The 24,868-nt window shown below is 30.2% G+C and overlaps 1 protein-coding gene across 15 annotated transcripts in view; it reads right to left on the bottom strand.

Annotated features, from left to right (window-relative positions):
* The window catches only part of LOC141452140 (RNA binding protein fox-1 homolog 2-like), a 69,940-nt gene that overhangs the window by 9,355 nt on the left and 35,717 nt on the right, over positions 1 to 24,868 (bottom strand). For 3 of the 15 annotated variants that reach the window (XM_074124017.1, XM_074124018.1, XM_074124021.1), the window contains exons 2-8: positions 19,126 to 19,443; positions 17,653 to 17,898; positions 17,346 to 17,399; positions 9,166 to 9,258; positions 7,756 to 7,813; positions 2,572 to 2,607; positions 1,993 to 2,013 (exon numbers count right to left, since the gene is read on the bottom strand). In XM_074124017.1, coding sequence (XP_073980118.1) covers positions 1,993 to 2,013; positions 2,572 to 2,607; positions 7,756 to 7,813; positions 9,166 to 9,258; positions 17,346 to 17,399; positions 17,653 to 17,898; positions 19,126 to 19,443 — 826 coding nt within the window. Of the gene's footprint in view, positions 1 to 607; positions 666 to 1,992; positions 2,014 to 2,571; positions 2,608 to 7,755; positions 7,814 to 9,165; positions 9,259 to 17,345; positions 17,400 to 17,652; positions 17,899 to 19,125; positions 19,444 to 24,868 lie in introns of all 15 variants that reach the window. The other 12 variants (XM_074124023.1, XM_074124025.1, XM_074124019.1 and 9 more) reach the window with 10 other exon arrangements.

Raw genomic sequence — 24,868 nt, 5'->3', positions numbered from 1 at the left:
ATGTTTCCAATAAATACATAATAAATATCGAAAAGAACAACTTTTGACTATGTGAACTTAGTTATATCTCTCGACGAGTATTATTATACTCTGATTATGTGCAAACCTCATTCCATTTAAATATGGAGCACAATAAAGTAATAAATAAAATTAAATATACAGCTAACGAAAGATAATGAATAACTTTATCGATGGCAAAATAAAATAAACGTCACATTAAGTACTTTGTTCCATTAATTCAGTTTTAGTGAAAAAACAAAATCTCTAGTATTAGTCCAACCAGCTATAACTTGAACAAGGAAATTCAGTGAAAGCAAGATTTGCTTGCATTATCAAAAAATTCTTGGCTAACAACATGCTACTTAAAATAAACAATATTCTGCTTACAAAAGTATTATTGTTTTTTTAAAAAAAAGGGGTCACTAAACAATTAAGGAGATTTATTAAACTCCCAAGCAAAGCTCACAGTATATGCAGTCATTTTATAAACGATTTAAAAACGGAATATTGTTACTACCATAGATTATTTCGGATATGGAAAAAAAAAATACGTGCTACAATAATATGCAAAAATAACACGCATTATAAGAAGATGGACGACAAATACCTTCGCCTGATACGATTCAATGCTGCTAACCATGGCCAGGAGGCTGCCAACCTATAGCCTGACAAACCACACTTTCAACTAGTATTCTGTGCCTATTCTACGGCTAATACTAGCTATATATCAACATATACTAGGTGCTTATATACTTCCAGTTTTAAGCTCTTAACAAAGAAAATATCTGTGCGTCTTTTAAATTCAAAACCACAATTATATAATTCACATAAACTTAATGACCATGCAAGCCCCATTATCTATCTAGTGAAAGTAGTGAGTTTAAAACTTGCGCAAAGGAACAGTTCGCAAGGTAAAATTAGGAATATATTCATATTAATACAGAAATTAACCAATTTCTGTACATAATTAATATTAGAAACATAAAATCGAAATCATGTACGATTACAGCTAAATAATCAATAATTGTGTCTTTGTCACATTCTAGTACTGATTAAAATTATATGTACATTTTACAGAAACAAACCAATAATGTACATAATTCCTTCAAATGTAACTTATCATTTCCGAAGTTTTCTCTTCTCTTAACTAGACTTCTTAAATTCTAAAAATGTAATCCAAATTTTTATGTAACGGTGTATTATTGAAAAATAGAATCACTCAATCCGAGTGCAATGAATGTTAAATTTTTTAATTAAACTATTCGTATGAACTCAAACTCTGAATCTCATTATTGCCATATTTTATTAATTTCTGAAGATTTCCACTACTTAGTATTATATATTGTACTATATATAACCTAACCTTTTTCAGTCGAAATTCGTTGAAACAGTTTCCGAAGTAGTTACGGTATTAACACTGAGAGTATATTCAACGATCTAATCTTTTCTATTTCAGATTTTCTTTGCCTAATTGTAATGATTAGAACAGTTCAGACATCCCGGATGTTCGCTTAAAAAAGTTTATATCTAATTATTAAAAAAAGAATATTTTCTATGCAAATAAAAAATGTTATTGATATATTGAAGAAACATTAACAACGAACTATTGTTTTTGAAAGAAAAATTAAAATTAAAACTAAGTTAACTGTAACTTTTATTATTCCTTCAGCAACCTGCTGAACATAAAATATGAAGCCATAAGAAAAACAAAGCCTCAGAACTATTTTTTAGCAACAAATAATTAATAATCCAAAACCCATTAGTTTTTCAAGAGAAGCTGAAATGATCAAATTTTATAAAATTTATTCTTCGTTTTGCATCTTTTAAATACATATAATTTTCTTTTTTTCTGACACATGCCAGGCTATTTAGTTTTTAAGCGTGTTGCATGCATGTGTATTAATAATTAGAACTTTAGATGAAATAAGATAATTTATTGATGAAAAGAATTAAACATTAAATAATTCAATAGTGATTATTAAAAATACATACCTTCAGGCCATTGCAGGCAAACTGAAAAAATAACAATAATAAAAAAATTAAAACTAAAGTCTTGGTTAAAAATTTACTAAACATTATAATTATCAATGAAAAAATAATTTTTAACTTTTTGAAAAATAGTTTTTAATGTACTATATTTATATATAAATTTAGAAAATAAAAATGGAATAATTTACCAAACATTTGTTGAAAATACAATGGTAATATAGATTAAATACTGTTGAGCATAAAATATAAAAAGTAAACAAATAAAAGTGGCTATTTAAAAATATCGTTAAAAAATAAAGTAAAATAAAATAATAAATCGAAGAAAATCACATTAAGTGTACTAACTATACTAGGTGAAAACAAAAGCAGTCCAAAATAAAAGCGCAAAGCTACAAAAAATTACAAAAACAATCTATTCTTTATTTTTAAAAAAACAACAAAAAAGCTATTTAATAAAGAAAAAATAAATAAAAATTACACTGCGACAACTAATAGACACGGAGATAATATTGTATATAATATATGTATGTATATACAAATAAAAATTTTAAAAAAAAATTGGAATGATGTGAGAGAGCTCACCAAGGTTAGGCACGCTCCCACTCCTAGCGAGAAATACTAAAAATAAAAAAAAAAATTGCCTCGTGAAATAACGGAAAATCATTTAACAATAAACAAATTGTGAAAACTTGACAAACTATTTTTTCAAAATTCTAAATGTTATTCTCAGATAGTAGTAAAAATACTTGTCGAACTATAAAAATATCAGAGAAGACCAATTAAATGCACCACAAAAATAGTCAAAATAACCATTAGACTTAAGAAAAAATTAAATGATAACCACAAAAGTTTGGAACAATATTTAAATATAAGAGGTTTTCTGTTTATAAAAAAAAAAATACAGTTAATTCTATAATCGCAAAATACAATTCATGTAACTAATTTGTATTGCTGAAACAATTGCACATTTAAACCAAAACGGTATCTAATCGAAAAAGTGGAAAAATTTTGTTTAATGAGGTGAATTTGATTTTACTAAAATTATTGTAAATTATGAATAGATCACGTCCCATATCTACAACGAGCGAAATATGAAAGCAAACGATATAGCGATAAAAAAAACTTTTAAACGAAAAAATTTAGATTAATAGATTAAAATTCATCGCACCTATACACATTTTTGAATAAGAAATAGTTCTTATACAGGTCTTTAAGCCTCTATCCCACAATAAAGAATACCCCCCTTCCACCAAATAATTTGGGTAAACAGCAAATGGCTCTCGATACTGTGACAACTCGAAATATTTTTCGAAGAAAAATAAAAGCTTTTTTTTTTCTTTATAACTATTGTTTAGCACAAAAATACAACTCATGACCTAACAAAATATTGCAAACGCTCACTGTGAATGTACGAAGCACAGAAACGACTCAAAAGCTTCTTTCTAAATAACTCTATATGTTCAATCACAGCTCGTGTCTCCACTCGTAAGTATATATGGGTCAATGAAGTTTTTTCGGAAAAATGAGGTGCGCATCAAGTATATCATGGGTTTGGATTGAAATACGTAAGAATCCCTGTTAAACTTCTAAAACAGAAGGTATTCGCTTTACAATACTGGTGAAGCTACTGTTGCTTTCTTGCTAATTTAGTGTACATTTTTACACATGTAAAAATCATCAAGTGGAAAATGGAAATTTATTTGGTCACCGCCATAAGCAACAATAATAATTCTATATCAATGTCATCCTTCATCCCACTTTATCCTACCAACCATATATACAGCACATTCCTGGATAGGTAGTGCTTAATGATAAGTGGAGTCACCGCGCGAAGTATACAGTTCAAATTGAATAAAAGACCTACATTCGTCACTTTTAAATGGGTTGTTCTCATACAATCTTGCTGAGAATAAAGACTGCAACATCTGGTAGAACTTTGCCGTACCTGTACCAGGGCTGTAGCTCTCCATATTTGTGAACGATTATCTTCGTTTAAACTTAACCTCAAAAACGAACTTATGTTTTAGATGTTTCGATCCACCTGATCAGAAACGCACATTTAATGTAGCAACTCATGTTATTTAATGGAGCAATTCATGTTATCAACATGAACTTTTTTGGTAAGAAAAAAAAAAAATTAAGCAAATTACTAGCTTTAGAAATAAAATTCACTACTTTTCAGAAAACAAAATACATGGATAGTTTTAATATTGTTTTTTCACTAAGACGCTTCGCATCTGAGGTCATTGGCGTCCGGAGCCTCCTCAGTGATGTGCTGGTCTCCGGATACTGTTCTCTCGTTACAGACAATCGTCCAAGAGGCTAAATATGAAGAGAAAACCTTAGGGCAGTCAACTAATTTTATTATTAAAAGAACAACAAAAGGTAGTGCATCTTAGTTAATACTATTAATTGTGCAGTTTAAAGAACGAATTTAGTTCGATAATTAAATAAATAAAAGATAGATTAAATTATAAAATGGGAATTTGATTTTATATTCTTTTGATCTGAATTACACAAACAATCATTAAGTAAAAATTAGTAATTTAAACATTAAATTTTAGTGCATTGCAAAAAACAGGTATTCTTTTCTTATGGGCGTGTATATTTAAAAACTACATAATTAAAGGCCACATGATATTAATTTAAAGAAAAAAATGCTTAAAATAAAAACTACCATGCTGTACAAAAAATATCTAATTCTAAAGCAGGTAAATACTGCCAAATTTTTTATATCACTTATCTGTCTCAATCACGTGAACATTCAAAATGTTTGGAAAAGATTTATTATCCTTCATTCAAGAATAATAAGGCGGAATTTAAAAAAATTAAAATATAAAAAGAAAAAATAAATAAAAATTATATTTATATATAAACAAAAAAGCTTAATACAAAAAAGTAGCATTTAATTGTATTTAAAAATGCCCGTGCTTACATTTTATAGGTTTGGGAGTGGTAAGCCACATATTTTCCACAAAAAATACATTCAGATGTTCAAAAACAATTACTTTCTTATCGTGGTCTATTGCAATATTTTTCAAAATAAAGCGGTGGAAAAATAAATTCAAATCCTCATTCTGTATTTAAACAAAAAAGATAACAGTTTTCTCCTAACTACCTCCTAAAATCAAGGGAGTAATAGGCACATATAATTCCAATAAAAACTTGTAATTTTTATTTCGAAAGCTCATACCTATTGCGGTTTTTATTATTTAACGTCTTATTACTTTAAATGATTGAATTTGGTGGGGGAAAAGGCGAAAATAATTTGTTCCTACTAAAAAGAAACCAGTGACAGGCAATTTTTAGTTTGATGCAATTGCTTTACTATATTTAAAAAACATGAACTGCTACATAGAATCAATCTGTTCTCTGCTCGTGTAGTGTTTATATATCGCCGAGTGCGTTGTTATAGTGATGAAGTGCTGAAGATCCACATAAGGTCGTAGCGTCCAAGAAAATTATAATTTACAACCGTACAACAAAAGATGGATCAGGTGTAGATTGGGTACTAGCTGCAAGAAGCGTAGCAAGTGAATTGCGATTGGAAGTGCATGTTACAATTGTTAATGTAACATAAAATTATTAGTCCCCTTTAATTAGAGGTAGATATTTACCACCATAAAAAATGTTAGTAACTAAAAAATGTTCTGAGCTTTTATGGAATCTTAACAATTTATAGCATTAGCATTCTTGCTATTGATTTGCAGCTTTGTATAAAATATCACGATTTTAGCTGTAAGAGCAATATGTGCTTTTTAAAAGAAAATCATTGTGAAAAGTTCAACGGAGTGGATTACTGGTAAAGCCAATAGTAGAGGAATCATAGAGTTCTATTTAATTCCATCCGTCAGAACAGATGCAGCTTAGGTTAGCTATAGAATACCATGGACCCTTCAACAGAACAAAATTTTTATTTATGTGCAAAGTTGGAAGCTCTTTTTCTTGCCAAATTTTCGAATGTGAATGACCATTAGAAATACATTTGAGACCTAAAATTGTATTTTACCACTAAATTGAAATCCTTCAATAAAATTAATCGATTATTTAGAGTTGAGATCATTCTTGGAAAGAAGATTTCACTTAAAAAATTGTTAACTTATTATTTACAAAAGTTTTATAAATTCAAAATTTTATGCAATTTAAAAATTATGGTATTTTTTCTCATTATAGCTTAACGATTCAATATTATCTCATATAGACAAATAAGTGACCATATTGAAAACAAAAACCGTGATTAAATTAATTAAATTCCCGCGATAAAAAAAACTAGACGCATTCAATTAAATAATACCAAAATATCATCCCTAAAGTTTGGTCATTTCCACAATGGCAATCGCACAAATAGAGAGTGCTTTTATGATATTTATCCATATAGTTAGTAAAGGCCTTGGAACCAGACTGATAATCCCTAAATGAAGAGTTACCATTAAATGCGTCTTTGGAATTTAGTATTTACAGTATCTTACTCAAGGAAACTGCTCACTATGAATTTGGAAATATTAAATATAACTAATGTATAATTTAAGATTACGCTTTTAAGGAAAAAGAAATTTCTCTGCTATCTTATTAAATACATAAAATTGGTTTGAAAAAACAAACCGAATGCACGTAAAACTATAGCAGCTTTCTCGAGTAATGAGTCTCATTCTCTCTCTTTTTAATTTAAAGCGCGTCAATCCTTGACCTTGAGGACATTGGCAGAACTGCAAGAGTCATTGAGGAAGAAAAAATCTAAGAGCAGTCAACTAGTTAGTCTCGAATTCAGATTATTCACAAGTGAGTCATCTACACTAATCACTAAATTAGTTCTCTAATTTTGTGACAAATTTCCACTAAAAAGTACACTTCATTACTTGTTCAGAGTTATATGATTTAAGTGACACATTTAATATGAAGTCAGGGCCACCTTCGATTTTCTCTTGAGTTATGCTGTTCATAACTCACACACACACACACACACACACACACACACACACACACACACACACACACACACACACACACACACACACACAGAGAGAGAGAGAGAGAGAGAGAGAGAGAGAGAGAGAGAGAGAGATTCATTTCGACGCAAGGAACCTCAAAATGTAAATATCACAAAACAAGTTTCACTTAAAAGAAATGGGCTTTGCAAAAGTAATTGTGGGACCGCTGTAAAGTAAATGAAGTAAGAAGCTCTTCAAAAGTATCAATAAAGTAAAACCGCTAACTATAACAGGCTGAGGAATGCTGAAGCCGGAATCGAATTCGAAGTGGTTCAGGCGCCACGGTAGCCGAGTGATTAGAGGCGAGACCTGTGAAGCTAATATGTATTGTGGTACTGGGTTCGATTCCCGGTCTTAAACCTTGGATTTTATTTAATGGTTAATAAAAGAAATTTTCTGTTAAGTATGTTTGCTAGTTGCCTCCGTCCACGACACCTAATTGGTAGTTGGACGTAAAGCCCGCTTGGGGGGGGGGGGGAAATCGTAGGGGTTATATCGGATTTTCATTTTTATTTTTAATTTTTTTTTTATAACATTTTGTGTACATATAAAATACATTAAAAATGTTAACGGTATACACTGAATAAAAATCTCCAGAAGAAATGAATAAAAAAAGAAAGTAAAGCCAAAATGTCTACTGCTTATGTTTCTAACTGAACTATATACTTTTATTAAATAATGCTGAAGTTTACATACTATCATAATATGGCTTAAATAATTAGTAAAGTTTTAATTCTACTATTTAAAAAAAAAGAAAAAGTTATAAATGTAAACTCACCACCGTTTGGTATTGTGGTTTGCTTCTTGGTTTGTACCCTAGCAGTTGCATTATTGACCTATAAAATAAAATTTAACAAATGAAGTAATAGTAGATCACATTCAAATATTATTTTTAATTTAATAATATATTGATTGGCTAATGTAAATAACACATTTTCTTTCATGAAAAATAACTTAATTTTCTTTTTTTTTATGCATTTATAAGGGAGAATTATTAAATTTTATGTTCTCACTTAATGAAACTTATAAAATGATTAACTATTAAAAAACTAAAACAAAAATGAAACAAAAAGAAAACTTACCTGGAGAACTAGCTTTATGACTTAGGGACTGATTATTCAAGCCATATATATATCTTCTTGAGTGACAATGGCTTAGCAGACAATAGCTCATCAGCAAAGGAATGTCAAAATTGTTAAAAGTAAAATCCTGGATGGGCTAATCTTTAATACCAGGAAATTTCAAAACATTGAAAAGGTTACATGACTAAAGAATTTCGAAAATTTTTGTTGAACACTTGTTAATTAATTGTTGAAAATATTGGACTAATTTAGATTTTTATTATTATTATTTATTGTATTTTTATTTTTTTTTTAGGAAGTAATACGACATTGCTTTGCTGATTGCGGCACCTTTAAACACTCACTATGTGGTCGCAAATGTAAGCCCTGCTTCAACAAAGACAATATTTGGAAGCAGTCCAAAAACTTTATTTAGGACAAATTATTTATTCTTTTTATTTTATACTGCATTATTTTTTAATTAGGAAGCAATAAGAAAATAAAATCAAAGAACCCAAGATCATATAAAAAAATTAATAAACTAAGAACAAATAGTTAACTGAAATTACTAAAACTATTCAAGCATTTTTAACACATTCTCAATACAAATTCTACAATGTGTTTTTAGAGCATTTTGAAGTTACAAAACAAAAATTAAGCAGTTATTATTAAAATGGTACACGTTGTGTTTACTACGTTACTTATACTTCCCATTCTGTAGTTAGTACTTCCCGGAATTGAAGAAGGAAAATATGGTATTCATATCGTGTAAAAAAAAAAAGATTAAAATAATCATGAATTGTGAGTAATTTGGAAGACAAATAAATATAAAGAATAGAAAATTAAAAATAATCGTGTAAGTATTTATATACACATTCACAAAAGGGTATATATATTTTTTTTTAATCTAAAGTGACATTAAATGTAATCATTTGAAAAAAAAAAAAAAAAACAATCGAAATATACAAGTACATGCTCGTTGTTAATGAGCCAGATTACACATAAGCGCCACAAAGCGAGAGTTTTTTCTTTGAGGTGTCGTGCTTTGTCAGGTAAATATAAAGGGTTTGTTACAAAGGTATAAATGTACTTATGTTATGTGCTACCAGTCGATGGTTCATGCACACCTCAATTTTTCTTCCCTCAACCACTGTGCCATGGAGTCTCTCGCGTGCGGTGTCCGCGTCGTTGCTATTTGCGAAAGTAACAAAACCGAACCCCTACATGCAACACAGACAAAACATGCAATGTAAAACAACTGCATTGATCTCTATAGATAATGATAACAAATTTTTTTAAAAAATTTTTATTTTTAAATTTTTTTTTTTAAATTAAGTTATCAGCAAAAGGGTTTTGGGAGTGGGCCAACGTGCAACAAATATATGTCAGGTCATCCCTTTAAATATGTAAAAAAAAAATAAATAAATAGTAACATTGACCTTATATCAATGATCTAATAATAAAGAAGGAAAAGGGCTCACACTATAAAGGTTTGTGGCCGCCAAAGCTTTCAAAAGGGCTAACTTGTAATTATTGTGTACACGTAAACCATGTCTTATTTGGGAGTAATATTTTTTATTTATTATTATTATTTTTTTTTTTTAAACGTCATCTCTACAAACATTTACTAATTCTGAAAAACAAACATTTGTTTTTATATAATATAATACCATAACTTATTTAAAACTTGCAATGAAACTTAAATATTATACACTCTTAAAATTCAAATAAACACTACAATAATTTTTCTTAAAGTGCAGCAATATATTTACATGCAATTAGTTTCTACTAATTTTCATAACGAATTTCCATATTTATTGATTTCTTTATTAAAATAATAAGGTCTGAAATAAGAATTACTTAATTTTTTTTGTATAGAATAATAACTGTTAATGGTCCGTTTATAGCAAAACAGAAACAAATAATTAAAATAAAAAAATAGAGAAAGAAAAAGAAGAAAGAAGGAAAAAAAATATAGGCAACTGGGAGGGCCCACAGCTACTTCGGTTAAACAAACCACTGCGAGCCATAGTGGAGTAAGCAGCCAGATTACTGTACAAACTGAAAACAAATGTCTACAGTGCAGAGTGAGTAGTAAGACACGATCCAGCAATATCTCCCCTACTTACAAAGGCTGGTTTTACATGACCACTTCTTTCCAAAAGCTAATACCGCAAATAACACCACATTTGAGAAATCTTTCTTTAAAACCATCCACAAAAAATAACATTTTAAGTATAAAGCTTGTAATAATACAGTATCACTGATATCAACCATTGGTAATATAATAATAATAATAATCAATAATGGTATACATAATAAAGTACAAGCGCTTCACAAAAAATAAATAGAAGGCATCAAAAGGGGCTTACATCAACTTTTTTCTTTTGTGAGTCATATAAACCAGATCTGTATGCAGTGTAAAATAAATCACCACAAAGAAAGATGAATGGTAACAATTAAAAAAAAAAAATCACTGCACAGGCAAACTTGGCCGGGTTAGGAAACATATTGGCCACCACCAAAAATCGCCCTATCATGCCAGCCGCAAAACAGGCAACTAACTTAAGTTCAGTTAAGGAAATCCAATTAATTGAAGCTTAAATGAGTAACGCTTCGAGCACTACAATCTGTGTCTCTCTTTTAAAACACACAATCAGTCTCACCTCTAAGCTAAGCTGTGAAATAACCAAAGCAACAAGGCTTCACTGCCTTTTACTATTATGTACAATTTTGTACTTACTAAAAGACAGACAAGCTCAGTTCAATAGCCTAAGTAAAATTTGTAAAAAAAAAAAATTAAAAAAATAAGTCAATCTATCTATGTGAAACCTAAATTTTAAAATTAAAAAAATGTGGTAGGAAAACTCCATGACTTTCTCTCACAACACTTCTCAAGCATTCTGACTCATACATTCTCTTCTAACCCTCAATTTAAATCAAATTTAATTCTAACCAACATTAACGAGTTTGTTCATCCGTGCACAGAAATAAAAGTTTAAAAATAAGACTGTCCCCAGAACTGCTATTAAAAAGTTTTTCCAAGAAAATTGGCAAGTTATAGAATGGTAATTAACGTATATATGGCATAGAAAATCGCAATAAGTGAAAAAACCATTCTAAACAATTAGCACATCGGTGGTGGGGATTTTCTTTAAACTCAGAAACATTTCCGAGCCTGACTAAAAATAAGGATCCCACTAATAATTTCAGCAAGCTACCACCGTACGACTTACTTAATTTTAAAAACATCTCACATACTTAAACAAACCTTGCAATGTACTTACATTTAGGACTTGAAAAAGTAAAAACATTTAATAAGCTTGATTTGGATCAGAAAATGATTTGCCAATGGCTCCAATGATACCAAAAATGGATGGAAGAGCAGAAATTTGTTAGAGGAGCAGGTCCTAGAACTAACTACTTGATACTAAAGCTCTCATTACGTTACCGCGAAGTCATTTGCTTTAGAGGCCAGACCACAGGCACCAAGACGACGCATGGGCAAAACCATAAAATCAAGGAAGTCAGAACTGATGAACCCTGTGGAAAGTAGCAGCTGTAGTTAAAGCGGTATGCTTTAAAACTTTTAAATTGTCAAAAATAAGTTGTACATTAGGTTGCGAGGCAAGAATGGTTTTAACCGTGCCGTTGCTATTATGAGAAAATTAGCGGAGTATCGCCACATTATAACTCCTGCAATATAATTATTATAATATTCAATAGAGTTGGAAGCTCTTAGTTCCCGACAGATTCTAGCAATTTTCCTCATACAATCTGGGCTGAAAAACTCTTTCGAAGTGTTAAGTAATGAGAGGTGAGGATCAAAAAGATGTGCTTGAACACTTCGTAACTTCTTGAGAAGCGACAAAATTTGCTGTAGAACAAATTTATCACAAAGAAAATTCTATGGAAGACAGAAGGCAGGCTAATACAGTCTTCTTTGTAAAAATAACTTTATCCTTAAAACGCATGAAAATACAGTATTACTTCAATGTCTATTCTAAGTATTTCAATTTTCTATTAGTTTATGAACAGACAACAGAAAGTAAAAATTAATCAAATTAAAAAAATAAAAAATAAATTAAATAGATGTAAAAGTAATATTGCGAATGATGAAGTTCAATTTTTTCTTTTTAGAAATAGGTTATCTTAAGAAGAAATTGCTGTGTTAAATGTACAAAGCAAAAATATTTTTCGTTCGTATTCTTCCTTTATAACAGATAAAAATATAAATTAGCACAAGTTCAAGTTTTAAAATACTTTCGATAACAACTCCATTTTATTGAGAAATCAGAACATTACTGAATATTTAGTGCATCTTTAAATAAAATATCTATAAATTAAGGCATTTTGAATAGTTTGCTTCTAGAGACAATTCTCGACTATCAGATCCACTTCATCACTTTTTAGTCAGTTAATAATTACAGGAATAATAATAATGATTTTTCACAATGAAACACTTTAACAATAGAAGACCACTGAAAAGAAAAACAACGAGAAAACAAGTAAGGAAAAACCATGAAATAAAGTTAATTTTAGTAATAGAACTTTTATTCGATGATATGACTAAATTCTAATTTATTGTGTAGGAAAGGTAAGCTAGCTGTACAATTAGAGACGAGTGCTTTTAAAATGATTTTCTTCTTTCTAAAAATTTTTCTCAGGTTTATTTTTCTTAAAAAATAATTTTTGAATAAACTGTAGGGAGTAACTAAAACTAGCAACAGACAATAACTGAAAAACAACTGTTTCCTTTTTTTTTCTACAACAATGGGAATTGAATGATAAATTGGATGTTTGGCGGACGTTTAAAAAACAAAAAACATATTTGACTGTTAAAAAAAAATACATTTTCTAAAATATTCGACGTTTCGAGTTTAACATTTAGGTTTTTTTTTTTTTTGCCTCAACCAACTAACTATTACTGTTTGTATTAATAACAATTTAACTTATTTAAAATAGACATTCAGCTTCTTAAAAGAAAGATTTGGTAATTGAAATGTTTTCTAGCTGAGGAAAATCTTATTTTTAGATCACAATAAAACATGTTTATTTTACCATTGTTTGTATAAACCAAATAAAAACCTATTACAAATTTGAGAATATATGGGAAATATTATCTTATTATTTACTGAAGTGGTTCCCAACTAAGAGGTTGAAGAAGTGTTATGATCGTTCGCCAAGCTATCTTTATTAATATCTTAATTTTTCACTAATTTTTACAATAAAAATAAATCAATGGTCGATAAGTTGTATTCTACAAAAACGTTACCCTCATCTTTAAATGAGGAATTAAATAACATTTTGATGCGAGTAACTTTTATATAGTGCAAGGCACGCAACACGCTCATAATTTAAGAGCTGGGCTTGGCAATTAGAATCCAAGTATGGTTCACTCTTGTTATATACAGAGAACACGATGCTTTCAAAAAATACAGTTTTGAGAAGGATTTTCAAGTTAAGGAATGAACTGGAAATGTTTTTCACTTCATAGAAAACCAACAGTTCAAGGCCAAAAATCTCTTTTTTCAAAAAAGTAAATAAATAAATAAATAAAATAAAATTATATATATCATCAGTTCTGCAAGGAACTGATGCATTAATTAAGTAATTTGAAAGAATTGAATTGTTCAAAATGAAGTTACAATTTTGATGCCAGAAGTAAGAAGAAAAAATACTGTATATTCTTTGTGAAGCCCTCGAAGAGAGGTAGGTCGCAGGTGAGGATTTGTATTAGATTATTAAAGTGCTTCTATCTGAAAAATCTTTGAATAGATAAATAGTAGAACACATAGAAAAAAACTAACAAATAAATACTCTAATGAAAAATCGTTTAAATCAGGATGTTTCAAACGCTCTTCCAAATACCGAAGAAGAAATAACTGAATTAAAAATTCAGTACTATAACATTTTAAATGTAATATATTACTATAAATGTAATATATTCTATAAATGTAATATATTACTATAAATGTAATATATTCTATAAATGTAATATATTACTATAAATGTAATATATTACTATAAATGTAATAGTGAGTTATATCTTTTTAATAAATGGTCGTCGCAGTCGAAGAATTTGTGCCTCAATTTGGTCTATTTATTGACACAGAAAGCTGAAATTGTGATTTTCCTCAATCAATGAATTGGAACATACAGACAATACAAACAAAACCAAAACCTACAGAATAGCATTTGTTGCCCTACTTGGAAAAAAAACAAAAACGAAGTAAAATGTTATGTTATTACGTACTTTAAAATTTCTATCACAGATTCCTTCCTGAGAACTTACTGAAGTAACTAAATGCTTCAGAATAAGGTTTAATATATGATGTATGCTAATGACTTCTTTCTAATGAACAAAAACTATGTTGCAGCACAAGTTCAATACTGTATTAGCTATACATAAAAATAAAAACGTTGAAAGAAACCCGATCTAGATGCAACGTACTTCTTAATCACCGTTTTCTTGGTAATACTTGCTATTTATTTATTTCTTTGATATATCCAAAAAAAAAAAATTAATCCCCTCTTTCTTAAACTGAAAGTGAAGACTATTCAGAAAAACTTAACTGAATAAACAATTTTATATTATTATTATTTATTTTTTTTTTTTAATTATTTAAGGCGCGTTAACATCTAAGGTTGATATTATTTAATTATTTGCGTTTACTATTTTTCTTATTTATTAAAAGGACTGAGGGAAAAATTGTAAAAAGAGCATTTGAAACACCTCCAAATTGTATGTAAAAATTAGTATTGACATTTATTGCAAAATAGAACTCTTTAATAAACGTTAACCGTAATTAAAATTTTAAATAAAAAATTATTTCATTTCATGATGTAATAAAATATAATCGGGTATTTAAAAATTCGGGTATTAGTAATGAAATTTAATTGCACTTTAACTACTTTAAAGCAACCGCTTTCTTATTATAATTGCTAAAAATAATGTATTTGTCTGAAAAAACATGCAAATAATGAACATTTATAAGATATTTTTACTCAATAAATAATTATGTAGATATATATTTTTTGTTTTAAAAAACACGTAATACACTTACGAAATCATTCAATCACTTACGGTATGACAACATGCGGTCTGCTTGTGCTATAACGTTACGAATGTGAACACTTATAAATAATAAAAGGAATAATTATACTCAAAGAATGGAAGAACTGAAAAGCAACATGTAAGCACAGCATTAAAACCAACTACAGTGTTAAAATGTAAGAACCATCATCTGGCCAAAGTGTATAACATTGTCTACTCAAAAATACTTCCTCTTAGAAAACTGCAGTAAAACATAAAAATAAAAACAAGGTAAAACTGGAGCTTGTCTGACTTTAAGACTCTTGCATATATTACCACAGGAAATAAATAAAACAAACAACAAAATAGATGATATTAAGTATAAACACGAATCTGAAATCTGAGAGAAGAAAGAGAAAAGAGTTTATATAAAATGTAGTCGCTGGCATGCTGACGGCTGTGACTAGGCAAGTCACAAAATTATTGAGGTGTCAACAACATATGGTCACTATACTTCTGATAACCCACCTAAATGCATACTCTACTACCAATTTAAAATTTTTAAGGAAAACATTTATCTGTGTGGAAAATATATAACTGTCAGAATTTCTTTTTGTTTTGTTAATTTTAATCAAAAGATGAACTGCAAAGTAATAAATTGCATGCAATCACTGCCCATAATAATTTAGAAACCGAAGAAATTCTATGCAACTTGAATCTGAGCGGAGAAGGTCTCTAAACAAATTATACCATGCGTTTTAAAATAAATAAACATAACCCGGCAAGTGAGAAATATATATTTTCATTATCTAGGTACGTTTCACTCACAACAATCACCAAATATAAAAACAGCCATAAGGTGCATTAAAGAAGCTGAGTAACAGATCTTCATTCGCATCAAGTTTTAATGTTATTTAGAAAAAAAATGAACCCGACACAGAGTATTGGTGAATGGAAATTCTACAGCTTAAAATTAGCCAAAAAATCAACCAAACACTAAATAATGATTGAATCAGTAAAACATTATAAGTGTTGGTAGATATATGAATGGCTAAAGAATAGCCCAATAAAAGTATATAAAAAACATGCTCCACACATAAGTGACTTTAATATGTATGTTTTAACTGACTGAGCATTAATCAATCACCTACTCAATTAAACAGGCACTTTTTATGTTTTAGTTACTATAAATATTTACATCATAATAATTATTAAGGACACTGATGCATTTAGCTGTAAATATTAGATGATTGTATATGCGAAAATAAAATATAAAAAAAATATTGCCTTTGGTGTTGTATATATTTTTGTACAGTATGCAACCAACAATAGCGGCTAAAAGAATCTGATTTTGTCACCATGGTGCCACAGACAAATGTATCAAATGCACAAACAGAATTGGACATGAATTGTGTGAAACGTTTTCGTACACTCTTTCCTGTTTGGGGGACTGATCCGACAATTCACTCACTAACCCTCGCAGCAATTTCTCAACTCAATTCAGCAACGATCAGTTTCTAGAAATAAAAATTATGTCGGAAGTGAATGCTGATGGAGAGAAAAAACAAAAACCCTTAAAAGAATTAACAAAAAAAAAAAAAAAAAAAAAAATCTAACCACAACATGGCATTATTTATAAGCAGACTAATTGAAACAAAACAAAATCAAAAAATAAGAAAAATGCATAAGATGATCACATTTTTTGTTTTATTACAAGTTCAGTTAATTCATATTATTATGTTTTACACTATAATAAGTATACGTAGTTATTTAAATAAAATATAGACATATATTGTTAAACTATCGAGAATACCGATTGGCTTCTGGTATGTAGATAGAATTTATATATATATATTTATGGTAGGAATAATTGGCATTCTATTGGAAGATTGTACTAACAAAATATTATAGAGTGGTCTGTCATAAACATTAGGGAAATATCTTAACACTAAATAAACAATGCCACATTGCTAAATAAAATCTATACATTTTATCACTTTCCTTACATTTTACATCAAAGTTTTTCAATTTTATTAAGGAAATTTCATTTTCCTAAAAGTAAAGCAAGTGATAATAATACACTTCTATTGTATGGCATACTTAAATGGGAGCTTCAACTTATTATATAAACACTTATAACTAGTCAGCATAGATTACTGCAACATCATTTAACATAATATCTCTAGTTTAGTATGAAAGCTTATATATTGACCCTTCCCCTCCCTGTAAAGCATTAGTAAATAACGAATATAAACAAAGAATTGTTTTTACCTTAGATCCTCTTTCATTGAAAATGATTTCAACATCCATAATAACGCCAAATTGCTGAAACCACATTTTCATAAATAAATAAATAAAAAATATTAGAAAATTAAATTTGCACAGCCATATTTGAGATTATGCCACAATACAAAGAAATATATATATATATAAACAAAATGGCTTCAGTGGGAAACTTTAAGATAAAAAAAAAAGAGGAAAAATTTAAGCAAAAACGGTAAGAAAACTGATTTAAAAGACATAACATCAACTGATTTACGTGTTGAACTTATTTTCAAATAAAAAATTATGCACTTACACCAAACATAGCTCTGAGATCTGGTTCCCTGAATCTGAAGGGAATGTTTGAAACATGCAGCCTCTTCTGGGTACCCGGTCCAACAGAAGATTTCTGCTCTATAGGGCCAACAAGAGCTGTTGTGCTACCTGCAGGGGTTGTGGTCACTCCTGTACCAGAACCACTAGTCTTAACACTACCTCCAGTTGCAGAATTTGTACCTTCTGTTTCTCCACTTCCTCCAGTTGTTGGACCACCTCCTTCCGTCTAGCACAAAATATCAGTACAAATTAAATTAAGAAAATAGCATTTATTCTTGAAGTAATTTTTCATTTGCGTCAAGGCGTAAATACCTTATAAGGAACTGCTACAGAAATTATTTCAAAATATCAAAAAATTAAAAATATGCAATACAGCACATTTACCAGAATTATTACATTGTGTCTCACCATTTTAACAACGTTTAAACACACTTCACCATAAATAGATAAAATGAAAATTAAATTTTGGATCAGAGTGGATTTACTTATATAAATGAAGCTCTCACTTCTGTTTGTTGATCCATTATCTTGTAACAGTATTATAAGTTAAGCTAACTTATTGATTTTCCAGAAAGCTGCATAGAAATAATAATTATTCATCTGAGGAGTGACCCAAGGCCGCTCTGGGCCTTATAGCTACTTTAAAGCAAATAATATAAAAATATAAAACCAACCGAGACCAGGATCGAAATCTTGACTAACTTGGGGCACCTAAGATTCTCAGTTCTCCTAATCAATCGTACCTTAAGGAAAACTAACCTTATTGAACCTAATCTACTCACTGCATAAATAATGCGTCAGAAGAAGTATAGATGTTACCTCCTATTTCTCACAAACACTCTTCAGAAGAAATATTGGAATGATCACGAACAAGTAGATGACCCCCTAAACCACAAGCACACTACAGGATCCAACTGGAGTCTGATAGTCACGAGTTCCTACTGCTTTCAATCTTGAGTGGGTTAATAGTTAAGCCATGCTGGAAATAACAAGTCGCTCCCATCTTGAGTTGATTATATTCTTGGATTAAATTGCTTGAAATGCCTAGAACGCTAACTTCCAATTTACGCAAAGTTTGGTTTGGTTTACAACTGCTTTGATATCAGTTCTATATTGCAAGACGAAGGACTGCATTCTGAACGTTGTACAACAGCCAATATCGTTCAGAACGTTCAACTGACTGAAGTTGTACATTGTGTGGGCCGCTTAATTCTCACTTAATCTTAGATTAGCCTATCGTAAGTGACATTTTTAAGGATATTTCTTCACTAAATCTGAAGAATCCTGTAGAACAGGATCTAAAAAATATAATAAGAATAATCTACTTCCACACTAACAACTATCTTCTTCAACATTACAGCAAACTTTACCAAAGAATCAAGAAACGTTAAGCGTATGTAAACTTTATATAAGCGTAAAGATCAGTTTATCAATAGCATTGGAAATAACTCACCTTAGATGTTGCATTTTGTTGTTGTTGATCGATACCATTAATCTGTTGCGTTGAATTAGGGGAAAATGGAGGTCCATTAGTGGTAGGTTCTTTGCCAGGTTGGCCAGCTGCTGTGGCGGGGGGAGGTGTCTCCTTGATTTGCTGGCTTGGTTGTTGCGGCTGTGTTTGAGGTTGGGCACTCTGAGGAGGTGAAACTACTCCGGCCACAGCTGCAGCTGCAGCGGCGGCAGCAGCTGCTGCAGCTTCGCCGTTCTGAGGCTGAAACTGGGCAGCTGCTGCCTGATATGGGGATCCCATACCTGGTGCCTGCACCATGTGCTGTAACAAATCATAAAAAAATAGGATGAATATTCTATAAACTTTACATAATATCATTTTGATGTATCTCAAAGTGATTGCTGGCGGTCCGTAGAACTGCTCTGTAGAATTTGTGGCAAATTAAAATTAATTCCGAGATGCGTGGAAAACTTGAAGGATCCATGAAAGGTTTAGAAAACAGTAGTTATTATAATTTTTGTTAACGTTAAAAATGAACTGCAATAAATAAATTCGTAACGATTTTTGCCTTCTCAGTAAAATGTAAGTTAATGTTCGTGCTTAAATATAAACTCTCGTACAGAGGATAGATATAACCCTCATTACATTCGTACAATGCGCAATTAGTATACCTCAACGCCTCATTAAAATTAATTTTTAATCCATATGTGCACAAAAATAAATAAAGTTGAGGTTTCAAGCTTGGCGTTTAAGTACAATCTACAACTATCAAGATTAAAAAGAGAAAATATTTACATATTGAAGAAAAATAAAAATAAAACACCTTCGCTTGGTTTAGGAAGTTATAAAAAAAAATGTTTGAACCTCTGATGTTTATACTTTTTATAGCTAAGAGAAGTTACAATTAACCATGTTTAATAGTTGTGCTGCAATGTGTTGTGTAGAAGAATTCTTGTTGAATAAGAGAAAAAGAATAAGAAAATTAGAAAGAATTTCTAAAGAAATGAAAAAATATTGGTCAGAAAACAGATGTACTACGTCAGAGCGGATTTTTTCTACGTTGCAGGCAATGAAAATGCGAATGGTATATTCACACTAGTATAGTGTACGATATCTAACCGTAACCTATTGTATTTTTGTTTTAAAGGGCTGTTGCTCATCTCATGAAAGGGATTGTTAGGCATTTACTAACAGAGGCCGCCATCTTCCTCAATTACTGCCTCAGCAAAACATAATTTAATGATTTTCCTCTACATTTTAAAATGTTATAATATATATTTCCTGAATTCCAATCAACTATCCTTTTGGCACTGACAAGTTCTTGATTCGATAGGATCTGTTAAGGCAGAACTTTGATTCACTTTCCAATTGCTTAAATATCCGTCTCGAAGAGGCAGCGAACTTGTACAAAGACTTAGCAGTTATGAATTAACTGTTGAAAATAACACAGATATCAATTAACAAATAATACAGAGAGTATTTTTATAGCACAGCCGGTACGCAGATGTGAGGTTTAACAGATGTGTGTCACTTCGCTGTAAATCGTTCTAACAATTCTACTCCATCTTAACATCATCGGTTTTAAATTAACATACTACTATTAGAGATGCACTTTCAATGTTGCAATGTTTCAAGGGAATTTCTTGGATGAAAGTAAGATTTTTAAAATGATTTAGCACTTTGCAGCGTTAATTAGCTAAAAATAGAAACTGAACAATGAAGCCGTAGAAGTAATCTTTGTAAATTTTAAAACAAGTTATAATCTTTAAAATATCAACAAACACCTAAAGAAAAAGGGAAACAAATTTATTAAACTAGAGAGAGAAATGTGCAAGAGTCAAATTCCTCTTGAATATTTGGAAATTAAAACTTTGGTGTCAGCAAATCTTTGGTGTACTATTCGATTAAGTCTAAGCGTAATATAACTAAGGGAACTTTCAAAATTTACTTGTCAGGTATTTCTGACATCTTAACATGTGCTTTAGCAATCGTCCTTCAAACACAAGTTAAATATCTGTGCATGCTACAGTAAGAGACGTTTGGTGGTCCAAATTAAATACAATGTTTCAAGCTACCTGTAAAGTTTCTATTTTAACATATTCTGTTCAAATTCTTTCAGACAAGCGATAAAAACCGTTGGTTTTTTCGTATTCAAGAAGATTCAAATTCTTACTTCCTGTAAAACTCAATTTGGAAGAAGTGACACAATCAGTTTACTTCGTTTTACTGAGGGGAGAAAAAAAAAATAATAGTTTTGCTGCCATTTCTGTAAACTCTCAAGTACATAATTTTTCAGCTTTGCAGGATCCTAAATAGGATTTTTGATATACAAAACATTTAAACAAGAGAAACACAAAAATTTTTTATTAAAATAATTTCCTCACAATTCAAGAATTTTCTCCTAATATAACTACCGCTTTTGTTCCTTAAAAGAGTTCAAATTTCATGATAAATGGATAGAAATAACGAGCGCCGCACCTGTCACATGACACTTTGAAGAGGTAATTGCTGTAAAGAAGCAGATTTCATTTGGATGGGTACTGAACAGGATATTTCAATACTAGAGTATAATAACAAAGGGAGAGAGGCGAGGTCAATTTCATGGAAACTGATTGGTACGTCCTGTTCTCCTTTGTGAAGTGGCTATAGTTCAACTAGTTCTTCACTTCACAATATGTGTGACAAATTCTATATACTTTTATAAATAAACACACACTAAATCGGAAATAATGTTTCATCAAATAAGGACATCCTCATTTATTTTATTTTCAAAAAGTTCACTAAGCACTGCAATAAACACGGGAAGTTATAAGTTATTTTAGTTAATGATATTTTCAACACATCTAATTCAATTGCGATATTGTGTACAGTGTTATCACAATATACAATCTAATCCAACAAAAAAATTTGTTTTATGTTATTTTACCATTTCCTTTGTACTAGTTTCTTTTCGAACTGTAACTCTTAAAGTTGAAGGGAATATTTAAGCATGTGCATGAAACAGAATCATGGTTTTAAGAAGTTCGGTCAATGGATGTAAAAATTAGTAACTCATGTGGAAAGTAGAAAGATGTGGAAGCGTATTTTACAAAAATCAGTGAATAAAAGACATTTAGAGTAAAGACAAGTTTACTAGAAATTACAGAAGACACTAAACAATATTGCAAATAAGCTAAGCTTATGCAGTGAACTAGATTGAATATTTCTATGATTGCAGAGGATTCTCTACAGAGGAAATATTCGTTTCGAGATCCTTCAGTCCGAATCAGCGAATTTTTATTTATTTATTCATTTTTTCAACAAATAAAAGCGATATTCTATTATTAAAACTGTCCGGTAGGACAGTTATAAGGGTTGATCATCAAAAACTACACGAAAAAGCGTAACGTTGAAAAACACCCAACTTTGACAATTTTTTTTCTCTTTTTCTATAAAAGATAAAATTCCCAAATTTTCTTTATAATATAGGGCAAATCCTCCTTTATAATCTATACAATAAAAATGTTTTAAACACAAACTGTATGAACAGAATATCTTAAAGACATACATCGGAGTGAGTCAAACGTGGCAACTCCATTGGACTATCAAGGCATAGGAAAAAGGAAATTAATAAAAATTTGAAAAAAAAAATCTATCAATAATTCATGCTGCTGAATCCTCAAATGCTTCAGAGTTTGAAATGCTTGAATTCAGTGGAATTCATGGTTCAATGAACTAACAAAATTTCTTTATTATTATGACCTTCCATTAACATGAGCACAATAACATTAACTCTGATCGAACATAATAGGTGGGAGAGAATTCACATTCAAGTTTAATCATGCACGTATAAAGATTAAACACAAATATTAGACAACAAAAATGTCAACAAATTATTAACCGATTACATAATTTTGGAGAGAACATTACTTTTATGAGGAAAGCAATAACTACAAAAAGCTCGATTAAATTATATTAACTGATATTTCGTATAAATCCATAATTGTATTGCAACACCACTGAGCTTTGGATTGAAAAAATACATCACCCTACACTTGGCAGATGAAGAAGTGAGAGAGCAGCCGTAGGGGGATACTTCGATGAACACTAGTGATAGAATCTATTCATGGATAGAAACGGCCAAATTAATTAATTGTAGCATTAAGTAGAGGGAATACTCTTCGCGACCTGACATCTAGTGTCAGGCAAATTTTTATCAATCTGGAATACTTAAAGCGATCATAATAAGTGATTTACAGCAAAATGAGAAAGTAAAATTGAATCATCTTAAATTTCCTAATATGTCTAAAAAAATTGCTAGCGTAATTCGAGAGCAAACACATAAAGATTGAGACAATTAAAGTGGATCCTTATTATGTCATTATTTAAACAAGTAATAATTGTGTTCATTGATTGCCATAGGAACTGAAGTTCTGACACGAGTATTTGATAAAATAACTGTATGTTGCTAAGCAGTGAAAAATGAAAAGATGACATCAGCACTAGTTGAAGTAATAATAGGTTTAGGAGACATAAAAGAGCCTTCCGAAGATAATGAACAATAACTATTAGGGCTGAAACTGAGTAGAGGAATGAAGTTACATGAAGCAAGGGGGAGAGGTAGTAGCCCATGTAAGTCTTGGCAACATAGCAACGTTGCCACATCTTATTGGGGGGATGTTGCTCTTGAGAAGAAGGAAAATAGAATTTCTGCTTGGCAGAATTAAAAGAAAAGGGATGAACTTGGGGTTACCACTGCCAGGCCTACAACAAAATGTAAGAACATAGCGCGCAATTTAAGTCCTGGAAAGTATCTATTTTTTCTATGCTGGAAATTTTAAACAAACACAATTACAAAACAGAGTTGAAACAGCGTTTTAAAAATTCTCTAAACAAGAGTTGTTAACGGTAGACGGAAGTACAGCCAGTCTGTCACCATTACTCTTCAAATTTCAAATATAGCTAATCCTTATGTGATTTCCTCGCAAGCGTCTATTTCAAAAGAAAGTCATTGAACAGTTTTAGAAGTTCACCTATCTCAGGAAGTTGCTACAAACAATAAGACATACTTGCACAATGCAAAAAATACCTAGAGTAGATGATTTTACCCTGCACAGTATCCTACAGTTTACCTTACTGTTGGGTCGATAAATACCAGACATCTACGACTAAAAAGGTGAAGAAAAAATACTGGTATATTCCCGTAAATCAGGTTAATATGAATTGGTACGTAGATCAAGGATGCGTCTCTGCCTTCTTTCCTTCCAATTTAAAGCCGGACCCTCATATTCTCTATAAGTTCTGAAATCTAATTTGTTTTCTTTAAAAATACTGTTTGTGTAATTGTTTAATGATTGACTAGAGTTTAGAGAAAAGGCATGGCTTCTTTTTCTAGATAAAAAACAACTCAAAATTCTGTTTTATTTTCTATTGTGTCAGCCACAGATTGGAATAGCAGCAATGCTTTTACCGTTACTTCTTATTATATAGTTTCGGAACAGTAAATTGCCCAAGGTGTCTTCCAAAGCAACTTCCTCCCCTCCAAATATATTGAGAAGACTTCAAGTAAAAGTGGTATGATTATGAATTTTCTATAGTAAACTCAAATAAAATTTCATTTTTGTCATTTTTCGAGGTAAATGCTTCTTATATTATGTGTAACTTTTCCTAGGCCGGTAAGGAGTCATTTAAATGCATATACAAATTGTATTTTGTCAGTAAGAACTACAAATGTTCTAAAAAGTGGAAGTTGGAAGGAAATTTTTTG

This window comes from Rhodnius prolixus, unplaced genomic scaffold, assembly GCF_049639745.1.
Source record: "Rhodnius prolixus isolate KJV_2025 unplaced genomic scaffold, Rpr scaffold_3, whole genome shotgun sequence".
NCBI lineage: Eukaryota > Metazoa > Arthropoda > Insecta > Hemiptera > Reduviidae > Rhodnius > Rhodnius prolixus.
The sequence above is the reverse complement of the archived record's forward strand: the minus strand, read 5'-3'. Positions and strand labels throughout refer to the sequence as shown.